The sequence below is a fragment of the Phoenix dactylifera genome, chromosome 15, assembly GCF_009389715.1.
Source record: "Phoenix dactylifera cultivar Barhee BC4 chromosome 15, palm_55x_up_171113_PBpolish2nd_filt_p, whole genome shotgun sequence".
NCBI classification, from domain to species: Eukaryota; Viridiplantae; Streptophyta; class Magnoliopsida; order Arecales; family Arecaceae; genus Phoenix; species Phoenix dactylifera.
This window is the reverse complement of record NC_052406.1, coordinates 8,236,723-8,255,898: the sequence shown is the minus strand read 5'-3', so window position 1 is coordinate 8,255,898 and position 19,176 is coordinate 8,236,723. Positions and strand designations below refer to the sequence as shown.

At 37.8% G+C, this 19,176-nt stretch overlaps 2 protein-coding genes across 2 annotated transcripts; one reads left to right on the top strand and one right to left on the bottom strand.

The window, feature by feature from the left end:
- Positions 1 to 887: 887 nt before the first annotated feature.
- On the bottom strand, positions 888 to 7,276 carry LOC103714830 (DNA repair protein RAD51 homolog). Its single transcript, XM_008802256.4, has 9 exons — positions 7,077 to 7,276; positions 4,419 to 4,563; positions 4,193 to 4,303; positions 3,983 to 4,074; positions 3,482 to 3,576; positions 3,285 to 3,398; positions 1,818 to 1,947; positions 1,401 to 1,522; positions 888 to 1,308 (listed from the first exon to the last, which is right to left on the bottom strand). The coding sequence occupies exons 1-9, from the start codon at positions 7,170 to 7,172 to the stop codon at positions 1,185 to 1,187; spliced, it is 1,029 nt and encodes a 342-aa protein (XP_008800478.1). The 5' UTR covers positions 7,173 to 7,276; the 3' UTR covers positions 888 to 1,184.
- Positions 7,277 to 10,208: 2,932 nt separating this feature from the next.
- LOC103714831 (proteasome subunit alpha type-5) lies at positions 10,209 to 18,584 on the top strand. The gene is made up of 9 exons (XM_008802257.4): positions 10,209 to 10,370; positions 10,464 to 10,545; positions 10,618 to 10,698; positions 15,010 to 15,123; positions 15,213 to 15,314; positions 16,368 to 16,426; positions 17,478 to 17,580; positions 17,765 to 17,830; positions 18,094 to 18,584. The coding sequence occupies exons 1-9, from the start codon at positions 10,357 to 10,359 to the stop codon at positions 18,184 to 18,186; spliced, it is 714 nt and encodes a 237-aa protein (XP_008800479.1). The 5' UTR covers positions 10,209 to 10,356; the 3' UTR covers positions 18,187 to 18,584.
- The last annotated feature ends 592 nt before the right edge of the window (positions 18,585 to 19,176 follow it).

The window sequence follows — 19,176 nt, the reverse complement described above, 5'->3', positions numbered from 1 at the left end:
TAAATAAAATGGAATGAGCTTGTTTTTTTATTAAGTAAAATATTATTTTATATATTTTTTTAAAAAAATAGATGTTCAACTAAATATAAATCAATATGAATTTTTCTATAATCAACCAAATATTATATTTAAATATTAATTTTTTAAAAAAATATTTTGATAAAAAAATAATTTTAAATATATTTAGTTAAGCTATAATTTTCGTTTTAACCACCAAAAAAAATAATTATAAGAGACCAATATAGCAATTTTAAATATCAAACTGAGCTGCCTCATTATGGAACTTTTCCCAGCAACAATAATGAGATAATTGGAAGTCACAATCATGGCCAGTAACACAACATGACCCTCAAGTATGATCCTTAACTTATTTTATAATCCAGTGTCAATCATCCTGTATGAACGGTTGTGATGGACTGCGGTTTCCTAGCTGGGAAAAATAAAAGACAGCAATTTCGCACACTCCTTGCTACCTAAATCAATGATTGCTACCGACGAGGGGTAAGCTGTGTTGCCAAATGCATACAAAACAACACTTTAGCTCATAGTCGTGAGGGTGGGGACAATCTAAGATATTGACACCGGCTTTTGAAAAGCCCTACAGGGTTCAAATGAAAGAGACATGGGAAGTAAAAGACAGGAAGAGTGTTTGATAACAGTTCTTAGTTGTGTTGCGTGATATGCAGCGATGTCTTAAACCAGCAATAGTATTTGTTTAGAATATGAATATTATTGAATCAATCTCCAAAATTCATCATTCATCAGATTCAACTCAAAGTCTTAAGCCAAATTTCTGCACCGACACCCATGTAGCATCAAGCAGCAATGACAAACTTATTGAGAATTAACCTTCTCATAACCAAATGAACTGAACATCGATATGAACATTGAAGTAGAAAGGCAAGTACATTTTACACTAGAAAATGGCAGAAGGCATTGAAGATATTGAGTACAGAGAAGCATACAAAAATTACATTCAAAAAGTCATAGATATTCAAATCAACCCATGAAGGACTCACCCCACACATACATTTACAATCTTTCCAAATTTGGTACAGATTTGAACAAAACTAAGCTGCTGCTAGTTGCCTAACTAAGCAGCTGACCCAAAATAGGCATGTGTATCAGCACATTTTGGATTCAATGGGTTCGATAAAGTATGGATAAGATGACTGCTGCACTGATCAATCCTTTACATCTGTAACACCTTCTGAAGATATCTGGAACCGTGCTTCAGCTTCTGCCAAACATGGAGAGCTTATTACTTTACAAATGCGCTCCTCTCCCCTTCCCTTGCGAAGAGCAAGCCTGGTTTGTATGGCAAAACAAAAAATTCAAGGAATGCATGAAGATAAAGGCACAAAAGGGAGAAAGATCATGAATTCATCTCAGTGAAGGACCTTGTTGTAGAGGCATGTGCCATGATGTTCCCACCAATAGGTTTGATTTGTGGCCCGGCAAATATCGCAGACCCATCTACTTGAGCAACAACTTGATTGGTGATAACTACCGCAACCCCAAACTACATTCAGATATAGCATTAAAGGAAATGAGCATGCAGAAGTAAAAGAAGGTGCTCCTGCAAGTAGGTCCATCTAATGTAATAAGGTTGATGATACATTCTGCCTTCAGAATTGGTTATGCGAAGCTCTACCTACCACCATCATACACTAGAATTGGGATACTGAAGGGATTTGGATCAAACTAGGCAACACTGAGTTTGCTTCAGCATTGAACTGAAAAAAATGACCCCCCCCCCAACCTTCTGACAAAATAAAATGAAATAAAATAAGAAAAAATAAATTGATGACTATTACCTCATCTGCCAACTTCTGAAGGCTCCTCAGGAACTTTGCCAGATGCATTTGCCTTGCCGACAGTTCTCCCCTTCCAGAAAAATCTGTTCTGTAAAGAGCTGTGGCACTGTCCACTATCATAAGAGCAAACCTACAAAGTATAAGCTCCAAATCAGCAATATCTGAGAATATTTTAGATGTTATATTTTCACCATTGTGGAATGACTTTTCAAAGCTGAAATGATATGTGAAGTGTAAGAATCTTCAAATTATTGAGAAGGCCAAAATGATAGGATAAATTGCTAAACAAGTAGTTAATATGGAGTTAATTAAAAAAATAATCATAAGGCATGAAAATTAAGGGTCTGCTTGGTATTATTCTTGTTTTTGTATTTTTGCTTCCGTACAAGTAGGTGAAATCCTAAAGAGATTGATGTCGGAGATAGCATTTGCATGGCACTTCTGCCAGTCCTTGCTATAATTTTCACTTTTTTCTAATATACAAATCTTTGCTGCCAAAAGTTCTAAAGGTTTTACAAATAGTTTAAAAAACAAAAAGGCTTCATCATGCATACTTGGTCAGTTTAGTTCAATTTTCATCTTGGGTTTTTGAAAACCAAAGTAGGCAACAAAAGCAATAACAAACAGGCTCCAATACAAATAACTTGAAGATGAATATTTTCCTTCATTTCAGAATTTACAATCCAACTGATGAACAACATACATTTATATGTGATAATAATTAAAAAGTCCATGATATCATATGCCAGCTAGAAATTATCATTCCCTTATGGTTATTGTGATGGTGTTAGAAATCATCTAAAGCATTGCCATAATCTGAGTACAAGTAGGACCTTGCATATTGCCTCCGCAATCTTTATCTCTATCCACCTATCATGACATCTAGTGATTTCTGTCTGCACAACCACTGCACTTTTCAAAATCCTCCTGTGAAATCAGTGGCTTGAAGCCAAGCATTTTGGAATGTAATTACTATCTCACAACTGAACTATCTAACCATGTAAACTACTCATTTTAGATGCAGAGTCAGCACATAATGAATATATTCAAATAAATATTTCAGGACCAGTCTTTACCCTTATATTTTCTATAATAGTTGATTAGCTATGCACTCCCTTCAGGACAACATGTAATGGTTTTTAACTACTAGATAACATATTCAATAATAATTTGGTACATAGTAACATATTGAGCTATTTCTTCTCTAAACAATTATTGAATGGAAAAAAGGGGGGAAATGTGCAAATGGCATCTAATGATTGAAAAGAGGATTACACATCAACAAAGGAAGCAAGCATATCAGATTAGATAGTTCTACAACTTAATATTGAGTGACTGAATCCTAATTACTGAAGCTATATCTTAACGCAATATATAGGAATGCATGTGTGAAGGTCACATATAAGTACGTCACAGAACAATAGAGTAGACAGAATAATAGAGCAGTCCACAAGAGAAGGAACATGCCTGGTTTCCACCATCATTGAAGCTGCTTCCAGCAAGAGCCTTGATTGATGGTCAGTATTATATGCTCTTGCATAAGCTACATTCTCCAGAACATCAGCACCATTCAATCCAAACCTGTGAATGTTGAGCATATACTTGTCAAAAATCCAGTGTCAATAACTGAATGCTTTATATTGCTACAATGGCATCCATAATACCTATCTGCAATCTGCAAGAGTCTTTGTGGCCTGAACGTGCCCTCTGCATCAATATACATTGCCTTCCCTTCACCACCACCTTGATCCAATGGGAGCTGCAAATAAAATTGCCAATGATTAGGTCATCCATTCTCTCTCTCTCTCACACTCACTCACATACACACGCACACACACAAAGTAGAACATTACTCTCAAGAAATAGCAGCTAAAGAACAAAAGGAAAAAAACAAGTACTTTAAAAACCTACAGAGTGCGAGAAACATGGGTGCAAGTTTTATCTCCCATCTTTGTTTTCAACCAAGGCTCATACATATGAACTTTTAAATATTAGCACACTTTGATTAGGTTACCAAGTCCAACATTACACGTCTGACTTGGACACAAGCACAAATATCAATGCCAAAATAAATCAAAATTGGTATGGAAAATTAATGAATAATCAAGAAAAATGTCAAGAGCACATATCACAGAAACCACAGTTAGCAACGAAAGACTGCTTACCTGACAAGTGACACAAAGAGTGTGGCACAACTGGGTCTTTCCAGAGCGAAACTCACCATATATTTCAGTAATGGACCCTGTTTCGATTCCACCTGTTCCCAGCTGACCACGGTAAGTTAAAGAAACACAATAAGTATTTCTAACAATTTAGCCATCCTGAGTTACTCTTTCCCATAGAAAAACTCTAAAATCTATCAATAAGAAAAGTACCCTCCAAAATCTTATCAAGATCGCTTGATCCAGATGTGATTTGAATGATTTCAAGCCTTTGCGCATGAAGCTGGCTAGCACTAGTAAAGCCCAAGGGAACCAGCTTCGAAGCTGTCAAAAAACAATCCATAATTATTTCTGTTATTTTTTGTTGATGATGTAACTCATTTGTAAGACAAAATTGTGCAATTACAAAACAATAACATGGACGAGAAAGATGGTATACCTGCTTCAATGATCTTGTCAACTTTTGCCTCGCTTAACCCTTTAATTTGCAAGAGATCTTTTCTTGGTGAAAATGCAACAGATTCCACAGTACAGAGGCCAGCATCCTTCAGCTTTTTTACATCAAGGGCTGCTATCCCAGATGCCTAGGTAATACATAATGATAGGACGAATAAATATAACCGCTAATGGAGAGATAAAAATACTGAACTATGACCAAATGTTTTGATGAACAGGTATAATTTTATGTGGCATTAACATTTGGAATAAGTGAGAATGCATACACCACAATTCACATGATAAACAAATGAAGCTTAAAGCTTATCTCTTCCATTGCAGATCCTAAATCTGTATAAGGAGGCAGAATCAGATGACCTATGGCTATGTTCTACCTAGAACCTATTATATAATGTTCTATCTGTGGCGAGGCAGGTTTCTCCTATTGTTTCCAGAACATAGGAATCATAAGAAGACTACTCAAATGGGTAAAAGATAGACTCATCAATCATACATGCAGTAGGACAGCAGTGGGGATTATCCTTTTCTTCCAGTATAAAATTGTAATACAATTTACACTGCCATAGACGAAATCTAACATAATGTATCCAGCACAAAATAGAAATTGAAATGGCATCTTTGTATGAACTTGGGCTTTCATATTTAAGTTAGTATCATCTCTGATACATTGTACAATATTTGTTAATGCTACCCAGATTATAACATTTTTTGATGGCCGCAAAATAGTATATTTAATTGCATAATAACAGATAATATTTGTGTTAGCTGAAATATTTGGTATGCTTACCGAATGACTTGTTAACGGATTTACTGAAGATGTTACTTCTATGATGGTTATTCAAAATTTGAAACTATTTGATGATAGCAATTTTCATGGATATATATTGTCTTTGATTATACGTAGCCCCTCACTAGCACCAGTTACAAAAGTTGAGCTATGTAACCATGTAACCGAACTTACTGAAGACCCTATCATTGCAGGACTTGTCCTACAACCAAAATGACCGTAGGACAAGTTGTAGATTGAAGCTAAAATAACAATGCTGGAGTTGCATGATTTACGTGTCCTTATAAGTCTGTTGCAATTTTCAAAATGCTATACCTTGATGTACAATACCAGCTACAAGCACAACACAGCAGAAAACTTCAGTTGTGGTACCCAAGGCAACAATCCCTGGTACAAAAAATCCTTGCAAACGAAGAGGCCCTAAATGCATAGATATTGTATTACATGTTTTTTCTTAAAAATTTATATAACCCTGTGTTCATGCATACCATATTTTAGAATATTCAGAGGTTGGCATGCCAAACAGTCGGAAGAACTTGAACAATGGGCACATGTCCAAGTTATTCTGCTCAGGGCAAATTTAAAACTCAGGATCAACCCATATCTGCTATTACACTCATAATCAAGTGAAGTTTGGGATTAACATGCAGAAAGTGAAATCTTCAAATTTGGCAAAAATTCAAGACGAGGTCCAGAAAACATCAGAGTTTGACAAACAATGAGGAGGCACCTTTTTTTTTGTTTGGGGGGGGGGGGGGGGGCGCGGTTTGGTGGATGACTAAACATACAAGGATATTGCAATTACAAGCAAATATAGAAGGCTTCTTTATATAAAGAATTCAACAAAATGTGAACATAGTTATACAGTTACTGCTTAAAATTCAAGAATAACTGGAGATGGTTCAACAACTCAAAGAAGTTTGTGATTATACAGTTGACCATAATTTGCTCAACTGGTTAAACTTGTCCAAACCATAATGGTGGATAAATAAAAACTTGGATTAAGAAAACCCTATTTCAAGTTTAGTAGCCATAGCCCATGCAACTAACAAGAATTTTTGACAACTCATTTCAAGGTAACTGATTCTCTCTTGGACAGATTAAAAAGCCATTCCACATGCAAGAAATTGGGCAAACCCATTCATTCAAAGAATTAAACAAGCCAGGTGAAATATGCAAGGACGTAAAAGAAAAGAAATAGCCATAACTGGTGCAAGAATTTTATGTGTTCATCAAATTAAGAAAGAATATCATGGTCACACGAATAAGAAATGCGTTCAAGAAAATGGGGGAAAAACACTATTGAAATATGTAAAAGGAAACATAACGCAGCCACGAAGAATCGGATGAAACCAGTCAAGATCCCTAGGTTTCTGAATCATATTCTATAGTGAACTCAGCATAAAAGATCGCCAATATAGTGAGCTGAAACCTATCCCTGGCATATGATAAAAGAAGAGAAGACGTACGCATGCAATCAAGATGCTTGCAGCTAATGTAGACCGAAACCTGAAGACATCCTTCTCACAAGATACGATTTTGCCTTCAAAAGAGAGGGGAAAACCCAACCCAGAGACCAAAACAGATGATACCCATTAGCATGCGATGCTGGTGGGAAGTACAGATATAAAGATTAAATCTTGACTTCGTAAACATGCCCTAAAGGGGAGTAAAACCCTTATCTAAAGAGAAATTAGGCAATCCCCGTTTGCTTGCAAGCACTGCTGGATATCAAGATCCAGGAAAGGCGCAACCTTGATGGGATCCGGTGGCAGTGGAATAGAAATCTAGGGTTTTGTTGTGGAAAAATAGGGTTTTAGAGAAAGTGCGGGTGGGTTCTTGAGAGAGAGGAACCTGGAGCTGCTCGATAGGGAAGGGGCCGTGCTGCATGTCTTCGATCTCTTGCTGTTCCTCCACCATTTTCTGGCGTCTCTGCTGCTGCGCCGCCATGGCTACGGACAGAGCGAAGAAGGGGGAGGAGATGGAGGGGGAGAGAGAGCAAGGATTCAAACAATTCTAGGGCGCCAAACGCCTACAAGAGATTCACAAAATGAGTTGTCCTACTCCGACCGGGTGAAAATAATATCACTGCTTTTAGTCCCTCCAAGATGGTTTGTTGAATTTTTGACTCGATCCGCATCCAACCCGACCCGTATCTGCCTTTACGGCTTTACCCAATTTGATCACCACCCTGCTCCAAGATGTTCCATGTGTCTAGTTTTATCAAATTAGTAGAAAATGTATATATCTTAAGGATTTGTTTGATTTTGGACTTCTGTATGGCCATAATAGATCAAGTTGTTGTATTTAAGTCTTTATACATTTTAAATAGTGTTCATCATAAGTTGGGCTTGGGCATAGAAGAGATCAAATTTTAAATAAGGCTCGATCTGAATTTCGACTAAAAATAATAGAGTTTAGGCCTAAAGCTTGCCTCGTGATCAACTCTAATTTTAAACTTGCCATCCAACTTGCTAGTAAGTCACAAATGTCTGGCCTAGACTGGACGCAAGGTCAGCTAGCAAATCCAAGCCCCAACTTAGGATTCCCCTCAACTGCAAGTTTGGCCTTCTCAATCTTTATTCTCACATCCAAAATATAAACAATTCGATTAATTGAGGAGACTTGACTCAAGCTTAGATTAGGGTTAGTTTACCCTTGCTCAACCTATGAATGCAACTAATTAAAAATCAACAACTCATTTAGTTTGAGGGAAGAATTTTTTCTCACTAAAACATTTTTCTCACTGAAAGCTGATGTCATGGATACATGACGCTTGAAAAAGTGGTTTTTGCATATTTGGTTCACTATAAAAAAGTGACACATTTTAGAATGACTTATATTTATTTGAGCATCTACTTTCCTAAAAAAGTTATATAAAATAGTTGTTATGCCTTTAATAAAGAAAAAGATCTTATCCTATTTTATCTAAAAGCTTAAGGATATTTTTGAAAAAAAAAGTTATCCTAATTTCCAGTAGGAATTGAATCTTTTCATGTCCCACATAGATTTTTTTCATAAAATATGAATATCTTGTTTCCATAGGAAAACTACTTTCCCATGTTTCTCCTTTACCAAGCACGATGCATCTCTTCATTTTTTTCATTGACTCCATTTTCCCCCTTCCTTTCCCGTGAACCAATGAGTCCTAAGTTTGGGGTGGGAGAGACAAATAGCCTAATTAGATATATGGTAAGGTCGGGCCTTGAGCTAGGTTTGGGCTTGGTTCTAGGTCTAATTCCAGTCTTGATTTTTGAGCTTGATCCAGGCCTAGGCTTCAGGGTGGGTTTGAGCCGAGTTAAGTATTGATATGAGTCCAATCTGAAGTTTCATCGTGATTTTATTTTAAGTCCAACCTAATTTGAATCACCTCAGGCCTAGTCTATAGCCCATTCCAAAGTGTGAACAGTTCAAGAGGCTAGCCTAGGCCCACTTCTAACCCTACTCCCACCATTTTAAGGCTAGGGAAAGGTTACATATACATAACCTTATCCTCTGATTTTCATATTTTGAATAATTATAATGGAGCAATCTTACTGTTGTGCCAAAGCTCATTCTTATTTTACTAAATGTATATTATATTTTTTCAATTATTGCTCAATTTTCTCAAATAAAACGAACGATGGATTTCTAGCAAAAATCAAGTAAAATTTAATTTAAATTTGCTTTCTTATATTTATACATGACTTCACCAACTTAACCGGGTGACATTCTTATAGATTAATTTAAAATTTGGGCACTTTTGTTTAAGAGATCGTAGTCATCAAATTTCTCCCATGTAATAATAATCCTCCACAATTTCCTCCCGCACGAACTGCAGGGAATAAAACTTGCAAATATGCGGGTGGTTCTATATACACCCCCCTATAGCTCAGGACACCCCCCAAAAATTAAAAAAAAATTAAATACTCTCTACACCCCCCCATTTGCTAAGGACACCCCTAATAAATTAAAAATTCCTAAATTACCCCCCATCCTCCCCACCCCCTCACCTAAATTGCTCTCTACACCCCCCAAACCACCCCCCCCCCCCCCCCCACCCGCGGGTAGTTCTATATACACCCCCCCTATTGCTCAGGACACCCCCCAAAAACCAAAAAAAAAATACCCAAACTAACCTTTAGTGTAATTACCATATTGCCCTTGAAATTTTCTCACACACCCCCCTTCCTCCTCCTCCGTTTCGTTTTGAAAAGAAAAAAAAAAAACACCCCTCAAACCCCCCTTAAACCCCTCCTCCCCCGTTCCCCCTTCTCCCTCTCGTCGCCGGCATTCTCCCGATCTCCGACCACCTCGCCGGCTTCTCCCGGAACCACCTCGCCGGCTTCTCCCGAAATTTTTTTTTTTCACGGTTCGTGCTCCGTTCGGCACTGGACCGCCGAACAAAAGGCTTCTGTTCGGCTGAACAGTGCCGAACAGAAGCCTTCTGTTCGGCAACCCTCAACCGAACAGATCTGTTCGGCTGCACAGTGCCGAACAGAAGGCTTCTGTCCGGCACTGTTCAGCCGAACAGAAGCCTTTTGTTCGGCGGTCCAGTGCCGAACGGAGCACGAACCGTGAAAAAAAAAAATTCGGGAGAAGCCGGCGAGGTGGTTCCGGGAGAAGCCGGCGAGGTGGTCGGAGATCGGGAGAATGCCGGCGACGAGAGGGAGAAGGGGGAACGGGGGGTTTTGGGCGTTGGCGAGGTGTTTTGGAGGGGAAGAGCGGGGTGGGGGGGGGTTTGGGGGGTGTAGAGAGCAATTTAGGTGAGGGGGTGGGGAGGGTGGGGGGTAATTTAGGAATTTTCAATTTTTTAGGGGTGTCCTTAGCAAATGGGGGGTGTAGAGAGTATTTAATTTTTTTTTAATTTTTGGGGGGTGTCCTGAGCAATAGGGGGGGTGTATATAGAACCACCCCCCACCCGCCGGCTTCTCCCTTCCCTGTTATTCTCATATTGACAAAAAGACCCTCATATTGCATTTCACTTCCATCGAACTCCGAATCTGCCTTGCCTCTCAAGTCGGGGCCAAGCTTTATATCGCGGAGCGGATCCAAATAAAACCTCTCCACTGCTCCCTCTTTCCGTCTCCCCGCACGCACGCTCTCTCTCCTCCGCCGATCTCTAGGGTTCGCGTTTCCAGTCCTTTCTTCCGATATGTTCCTCACCAGGTGAGCCCTCCTCCACTCCAATCGCACCCGTCTTTTCCGTAAAACTTCGATAACTTTCGATCAAACAAATGATCTGCGGGTTTTTGGTTCAAGGACGGAGTACGACCGAGGGGTCAACACCTTCTCGCCGGAGGGGAGGTTGTTCCAGGTCGAATACGCAATCGAGGCCATCAAGGTAGCGCCTTTCCCTTTCTCCGGGTCTAATTTCTTGGAAATTTTCAATATTTTTACGTTTTTTTTTTTTTAGTTGGGTTCGACGGCGATTGGTTTGAAGACGAAGGAGGGCGTGGTGCTCGCGGTCGAGAAGCGCGTGACCTCCCCCCTGCTGGTATCGGCCCAATTGGGTTAACCTCTCTTTCTTCAAAGAATTTAGTTCTGGCTGTAAATTTTGAATCCTTGTTGACTGAAACTGTTAAATGGTGGTATTTTTGAATTTCTGGTGCGAGATCGTTGGGTCGTTATTTGCACCTACTTGCATACCGGTTTAATGTTGTTGGTTCTTCTCTCTTTTTAAGATTTTGATTTGGAACCTCGCATCTTGCGCAAAAGGACTCTGTACTGTCAGTATCATTTATCAAAATCTGATAATTATGTTAGCTCTCTAATTGATCTATTCTGAGGGTCATCCTTTTGCTTGAGTTCAATTGCTGATGTTAAGGTCTACTATTTTTATCTTTATTTCTTAGTTTGCTGTGTGGTAATCAAAAAAGATGCAACTTGTTTTCTGATTAAGATAGAGGTGCGAGACCCCTAGGTTTTTAGTTCGTTTAATACTTGCCTTTTACTCCCATAAAAATTTTAGAATTTTGCACCTCTTTGTTTTTTCCTTGAGACTGATCTCCATGTAAAGCAAAGTTTCATTGGTTATTCTGATCAAATGTCTAAATAAAGGGTGGGGATGCCATCATGTGAGCATCTGGTCTTAAATAGTAAAGAACAGAGACATATGCCTGAAAGGAAGCCAAAATTTGCAGGTACAACTTCTTAGAGTGTTGCCTATATTACCTGTGGAAGTTCAGATCATGTTTTAGGTGCTTTAAATCATCACAATCCTAATTCCATGTGGTGTCTTTTAAATGTCTGTCATCCCACCTGATCATTTAGATGCCCCTTATTTTTGAGATGCTTTTCCATTGTAATCTGGTTCATACTCATCTCACTTTAGTTGAGAAATTTCTAAAGCTTGGAGAAGAGTTCCCATGTTTAGGCTGTATGGAGATTAATCTATTTACGAGTTCCTTTCCCATTGAAGCAAGCAGAGAACTTCAAACAGTCGAAGTGTGAAATTTTGAAAATAATTGGAGTGTGAATGGCTCTTTTGTTCAGAAATGGAATGTTGCAAATATTCCTAGGAATTCTCGCTCCTGGTGGACCATATTTTGTGTCTATATATTGGTATCCTAATTCTTGGATTTCTGAATCCAAGAAATAAGAGGGCTAAACTGTTTGTTCTGATTTTTCTCCCAAATCTGACAAATGTTGGTTGATTTTTTTCATGAAAGTTAATATTATTCAGAATACATTCTCATTCGATTCTTTTGAAAATCATATTTTTCCAGCACCAAAACACACCGGAATGAGGATAGGGGGTCAATTGCATCTATATCCTAATCTGTCTTGGGTTCAGCTGAGAGTAGTGAGCTGCAGTTCCTTGAGTTCTACCCATCCTTTACGATCATCTTTTCGGTCTTCCTCATCAACCCCTCATGTTCAGTACTTGTCCCTTTTGTTCTCCCATCAAAATCTTTTCGAATTGATGCCTTTGGCCTACTAGGCAGGGAATGTGGATGGTTTAGTTTGACTATGTGGAGATCACATGGAGGGGCATCCAGATCATGGAATTGCGAGAACACTACCATGTCAATCTTCTTCTATTATCCAACATGATGCACATGAAATTGATGATAAGCTGTTTTTTAATCGGAAGAAAGACAAATCCATTAGGAACAACATATGTGCATTTTTTTTTTTTCATTTGATTTATAATGAGTTCCCCTTTCTTCTCCATCTCCAAGGGTGGGACCAAATGGGCCTGAAGGGTGGGATTGGTTAGCGAAAATACAGATGTATCCTTTGGCCCTTGGACTCTCCATTGTTTGGCCCCTCCAAGGGCTTAAAACAGATCTGATATGGATCAAATATTGCCACATTGGTCTATCCATATTTGTATCAATATTTATGAGGCAAATACAAACATTGATGTAAATGTTAAATGGCTCATGGTATTTGTGTTTATATATGTTCTGAACAGTTACAGATATGAATATGAATCAAATATCAATCATATCCATTTAGAAGAAATATGGATATGGATGCAAATCAGAAACTACCTTGAGCCTAGAAAGTTTAAGAAGGACAACTAACATGAAATCTTATATTCATAAAAGATAAGAAGAATGGAGTTGAAATTTAATTAAATACAATCTTGGCAGGCATATAGATGTTTCCAGAAGAGAGTAGCTTGTACTTAATATGCAGAATTCAGATAATTAAAGGCCCTCTCCCTCATCACCATAAATGTGCCCTCATCCATGCTGATATTAGGCCAGCCTCTGTTCTCACTTTCAATAAACTAGGTTTATTTTTTCCACTGAGTATTAAGATATTTGAATCCGAATCAAAAAAAAAGCTATAGTGTCTGGATATTCTTGAAGAAAAAATTTAGAAACAATATCCTCTTTGCATTTGACATTTTTCCCCTTTGTATCTGAATCATATCTAGATCTAATTGGATATTGATCCTTATATTTGAAACTGACCCAATATGAATTTGGTCAGATTTTATCCAACCCACTCTCAGCCCTACCTGTGCCCCCTTCTTCTCCCACAAAAGAATTTGAAATAAATCAATTTTTAGTTTGGGTGCCCCCTTTCTCAACATGAAAAGGCTCTTGAAATGTGTTTGTACTCCCTTATTTAGAGATCCCAACTGCTACTCATAACTTCCCTTATGTAGTTTGAACACACCACAAAAATCTCAAGGAGTTATGTAGCTGATGGGGAGCTGTGCCATTGCTCCACACCTTAGAGCCTAAAAGGGGAGCAATAGGAAAGCTCAAAAACAGTTGTGCAATTATTGTATGTAAGATTTGTGTTACTAAAGTTTTTTTACTTCGTTTTATTATGTTTTCAAATATGATGGTTTTGATAAGATCAATGTTGAACTGAAGGACGCCATCTAAACTGGTCTCAATTTTACTTCCTTCATGTTCTCCATCCCTCTTTTCTTCCGACTTGCTTCCTTCCTTCTTACCCTACTCATGGCTTGTGGTCGCCCTTGTTTCTTTCTCATGGCATGATTCACCAAGTTCTTTTCACTTTATAGTTGCCAACTTTGCCAAGAAAGATAATTGTCTCCTTTGCTCTCCTGCCCTCAAGCTATAAAGAATATAACATAAAATAATTTGATATAATGCTACAAATACACAATTTTCTTTCATGCTTATATTCATAGGTAGGACAAAATCATTTTTTTTCTTTTTTCACTATGTTACTGGTGCACATTCCTAAATCAAGATGTAGCAATAGATAACCACTTCTTTTGCAATATGTGGAAAGCCATCTTGTGTATAATTATTACAAGAGGATTGAGGTAATAATGCATATAGAATATTATTTTGTGACACTATAAGTTCTCGCATTAGATATCAGTAACAACATTAAGAAACCCGATTCATTCATGCTTAAATCAAAACTTTAGTTAGTGCATAGTAGTAGCAGAGGATGGATGATTCCTAGCTCGGCCCTTGTCCATCTCTCCTCCAGTTCATCAGTTTTGAGCAGATCATGCTCTTTCAGTGATACAAATTGTCTAGGTTATGTTTAATTTTAAATTGTTTTTCATTTATTTACAATCATTAATTGTCAGAACTAGCAAGTGCTTGGGAATTCATGTCTACTTTTGAAATCACATTATACTAGCATTTGTTAGACTACAACATTGCCTACATATTTGGCAGTTTTTGGCTTCTTTTTGGTTATGATATTTGCATGCGATATATTCAGCTTCTTATTTTAATCTACTTGAGTGGTTGGCTGACATGACAAGTAGTTACCTGGAACATATCTGGCATCTGTATCATTTTTATATTTTAGAAAGTAATGTTTATAACAAAGTATATCATACTAATTTTGGGCCTTCTCCCCAGCTATGATGTTATAATAACTAGATCAGTGCAGTTATATGTGACAGATTCCCTTTGTAGTGAATTTAATGCAATCTTGTACACTATTCTTTCTCAAGACCCTTATTATAAGCCTGCCATTCATTTTCACTTGAAAATCCATATAATTTCTTAAACTGTATTCTTTTTTGTTGACAAACTCAATGGAAACTCCCCCTTTTAAGCTGTGTCAGAGTAAAACCTTTGTTTCCAACCGTAAGTTCTTTCTAACAAAATTACCATAGGCACTCTTCTCCAAGTTTGTGATGAATTTTATTTTAGATTCCCACAGACCATTAGAGACAACTATATTTTGGGCAAACACAGGATTGGGTATGCAACTTTGCTTAAATATCCTTTTTCTGCACCTCCTGCATCTTTAACACACTTGCTGTTCCTAGTGCTTAAGTGTGACCTCGTCTTTTATGCTAGTTTTCAACATTGTGTTTTGGACTTATGACAGTCTATTTTTGCAGGAGCCAAGCAGTGTGGAGAAAATTATGGAGATTGATGATCACATAGGTTGTGCAATGAGTGGATTGATTGCTGATGCACGGACTCTTGTTGAGCATGCCCGCGTTGAAACTCAGGTACCCTTAAGGTTTTGCTTGAGAGTCTTAAGTACCATAGCTATTTTAGCAAGCATTAATTACTAACTTTTAAGTACTTTATTCGTCAGAATCACAGGTTTTCTTATGGTGAGCCAATGACTGTTGAGTCAACTACACAAGCTCTATGTGATCTTGCTCTTCGATTTGGTGAAGGAGATGAAGAATCCATGGTTAGCATTGCTAAACCTTTTACATCCTGTATGTTTCTTTTAGTCTTAAGTATGGAGATGGTAAAATAAGGTGCTTCTAAGAGTTGCATTGTTATCTGGAGTTTCTTCGAGTCAACACATACTTGTCATCTCTCTCTCTCTCTCTCTCTCTGTGTGTGTGTGTGTGTGTGTGTGTGTGTGTGTCTATATATATATATTTGGGGGCAGGGGTGGATTCACCTTGTCACTTCAATCTATTGCTTGCACTAATATTGAATGCAATAAAGCTATGGGCAAAATACATCTTCAGAACAAACTTTTCAGAAATTTCATCTCTCCTTGTTTTGCAACTTGTAGTAACATTGATATCTTTGGAAGTTCTTTATGCTGCTTAATATTGCTGATCTTGACTACCAAGGGGAAAAATAACACTAAGTGCTTCACCTGCCAACTGATTTTCTAGGTATAATTGCATGCTCATACTGTATCTGTAATGGCCTGTTTTAGGAATGTGGCAATAATGATGTCAAGCAAATAGTTCTCACAACTAGGTGACTGCTTCCATATTAATGGGACAAGGCCTCCCAGTTAAGACTAAACTGAAGGCTACTTTAAGCTGCCGAAAATCAGCACTCTGCATAGGGCAAATATCTACCTTCCAGACCTTTCTTTCTTCGGAAATCGACATACAAGAGATGGTACTACAAATGATGTTTAAATCTTGTAAACTAACATTTGAAAATCTTTCTTTATTCTTCCTTCTCCGGAAAGTGGATTAAACCCCCTTCGTCAACAGATAAGAAACAACCAAGACAGGAAATTGGGAAGCCCCCTCAAACTATGTAAATTAGTTTAGCAGAAAGATATAGCTCTCTCGAGATTTTTGATCTACTCGAAAGAAAATCTTTCTTGATTGTTCAGCTTCAGAGGAACAACAACAATTATTCATGGATACACCGAATAGTTACAATTATTTTATTGCGGTTGATTTGCACTTCTTAGATGTAATGCCAAATAACAAACTTCTTATTTTGACTATGAAAAAAAATTCTAACAATTGAATTTCTTGTCCAGTCACGACCTTTTGGGGTGTCTCTTCTGATTGCTGGTCATGATGAAAACGGGCCGTGCCTGTAAGTACCCACTACTTTCAGTGACATGAAACTATTTTTCACAACTCTTTGATGAATCAAATTCTCATATCCAATTACCCAAGTAGAAGGCCAATATATATATTTTGCTGGTTTGTCTTTGTATGCTTTCTTATGATTAGTGAATTTTACAAATTATAATGCATTGAATTATTTATGCAGGCTGCTTATGTAATGGCCATGGATTATCATATTTAACAACTACTGGAACTAATCTTTTTTTTTGTCTTTAACCTCTTAATAGTTGTCATTAATTTTGAAGTTTTGCTGATAGTATGTGGCCAAATTTTTGTTATTCATGTTGAGGATAATTGAACGGTTGTTACTTGCAATCTGCTGATCAAACTTATTCTGCAAAAAAGAGATGTGGGCAAGTTACTGAACCTCAACTTTCTTTCAATGGTCAGTCATGATCCTCTTCTGGATATCTGGAAGATTGGTAAAGATTGCTCCTGGGCGTCTCACAATTTACAGTGAGAGGAACCGGCTAGCAGAATGGCTGGCTGGTTATGGTCTGAATCAAGGGAATGGTGATTGGGGTGATTCTTTTTCTTTTCAGTTGTTGCTACTAACTCGTGGTGATGAGCTTCATTATATTTATCTAGACATTTTTTATAGTGGAGTTCATTCCAAAAAAAAAAAAAAAGAACTTCAACTTTCTCATAATGCTTCTTAGGAAGTAGTCACCCAAGTAATTAATGATAATGAAGAATGATGATGATTGACAAACCCTTAAATATTAGAGTTAGTGCTGAAGTAATTGTCGGTAGGGGTGAGGACCACCAGTCTAGGTGGCAGTTTCCTTGTATGATTTTATCTTTCTTTACTCTGGCAAGGTTATCGGAATTATGCCTAAACCTCACCTATTCAAGTCAGATTTTTGAATCTACGAATTCTTACTGCATCTAACATTTTATGAATTTGGCTTCAGGCCATCCAATCTGGGTGTAATAGTTGTCAATCCAAAAATGCAACTTCTTTATTTTGGGTTACTACATTATGAGACTGATAGTTGAAGAATTATGCTGTACAGGTACCACACAGACCCATCTGGCACGTTTTGGCAATGCAATGCAAAAGCAATAGGGTCAGGTTCGGAAGGAGCTGACAGCTCTCTTCAGGAGCAATACAATAAGGTCAGCGAGCCAGCTGTCTAGGTTTTAGAATTTTGATTGCCTGGTTGCAGTATAGAAAGATATGATAGAAAGAATTCATTGTTTCAAGTCTTCCAATTATATTGAGTTAGATCTCTAGTGTACTTTTCTCAGTCAACTAATTTCAGTGGTACATAGTTTTTGATGGTACGATCTGCTGGTGCAGGACTTGACCCTTCAAGAGGCTGAAACAATAGCTCTTTCTATTTTGAAGCAAGTGATGGAGGAGAAGGTAGAACTGCTTAGCTTTTTTTTAAGAACAAATAAATTTTTGGGTACCTTCTTTTATATATGTTGGAATTTGTAATTTGGCTTCACTTGTTGGGAATGCGATATTTTGCCTTGAGCTGAATCAGTTTCCTTATTAGCAGTGCCCAACTTGATAAAATCAGGCTTCTTTTGGGTGGTCAATTGTTTCTCTTTCCCTAATGATAATTGTAATTATTTAAACTGGTTTGTTAAGATCTTGCTGATGATAACTTATGTTTTGTCCAGGTAACTCCAAACAATGTTGATATTGCCAAGGTTGCTCCAACTTATCATCTATACTCCCCTTCTGAGGTCGAGGCTGTCATTGCTCGCCTATAAATTATCCATATACCTTTGTGCTGTCTCTTTGCCTTCGCCATAAACATATATTTGTTTATTTGGAGAACATGTTTATTTGGAGAACACTTCTGCTGCTGCTGCTGGTAGAATGGCAACATGAACTAGTCTTGTTCGATGGAAGAAATTTCTTTTAATACCTTACCATGCAATGGTAAAGACTTCTACAGCCAATGCCTGAATCTCTTTTGTTAGTCAAGTACCACTAGCATTGACTGTTCTGATAATACAGATAAATCCCTTCATTGGTACTCGGTTTGCATGAGGCTTTTTTTAGAGGTCGGTGATCCTTTAAAAATCAGTCTTGTACCGAAAGACAGGTTTCTGCCTGATTTTTTTTCACAAAAAACAAGCTTTACAGCAATGCAGTTTTATCATCATGTGTTGAGAAATCTTACTGACCTTTAGAACGCCCTCAATGGTCACTGAGGATTACTAGAGTTGAAATGGTCAAGATCTGCAGAAGGTAACATATACAATGGCCAACCCATCATTGTCTGGTCTCATAACGGCAGCTGAAGGGGATGGTGGCACGAGGCTTCTCTCTGTTGGCTGAGTTTTTATCGTACTTGGTGACGAGGAGTATCACTATTTGGTGGTGTCTAAAACAATATGTTGGTATGCTATGAAATTTTTTTGGCATGCTGAATATCAATATCAGGATACTACCCATATTAAATACTAATATTAGATCGGTACAATACGTCCTGTCATGTCTAATTTGGGATAGAAAAATTAATGTCCGGCCACATTTACCTTCTCATTAGGATGAGGCTGTACTCATCCAGAAAGAAAAGCAGGTATCATTCCTCTCTGACTCCAACTTGAATCGATTGTTCTACAATCCATTTGAGAGTTGAGACCCCAATATAAAGCATTTTTTTTCCTTTTTTTAATAAAACGTGCCCGAGTTAGGAGAGGCTATGCCCAGCATCTATCCTATACCCAATCCCATCTTACCCAGGCCTCAGG

Coding starts and splice junctions, on each gene's coding strand:
- LOC103714830 (XM_008802256.4), bottom strand. CDS start 7,172: ATGGCGGCGCAGCAGCAGAGACGCCAGAAAATGGTGGAGGAACAGCAA. Junction 4,304..4,418: donor TGACAAGATCATTGAAGCAG/GTATACCATCTT, acceptor GTTTTTTGACAG/CTTCGAAGCTGGTTCCCTTG. Junction 3,577..3,982: donor CTCTTTGTGTCACTTGTCAG/GTAAGCAGTCTT, acceptor TTTTATTTGCAG/CTCCCATTGGATCAAGGTGG.
- LOC103714831 (XM_008802257.4), top strand. Junction 16,427..17,477: donor GATGAAAACGGGCCGTGCCT/GTAAGTACCCAC, acceptor TATGCTGTACAG/GTACCACACAGACCCATCTG. Junction 17,581..17,764: donor TTCAGGAGCAATACAATAAG/GTCAGCGAGCCA, acceptor CTGCTGGTGCAG/GACTTGACCCTTCAAGAGGC.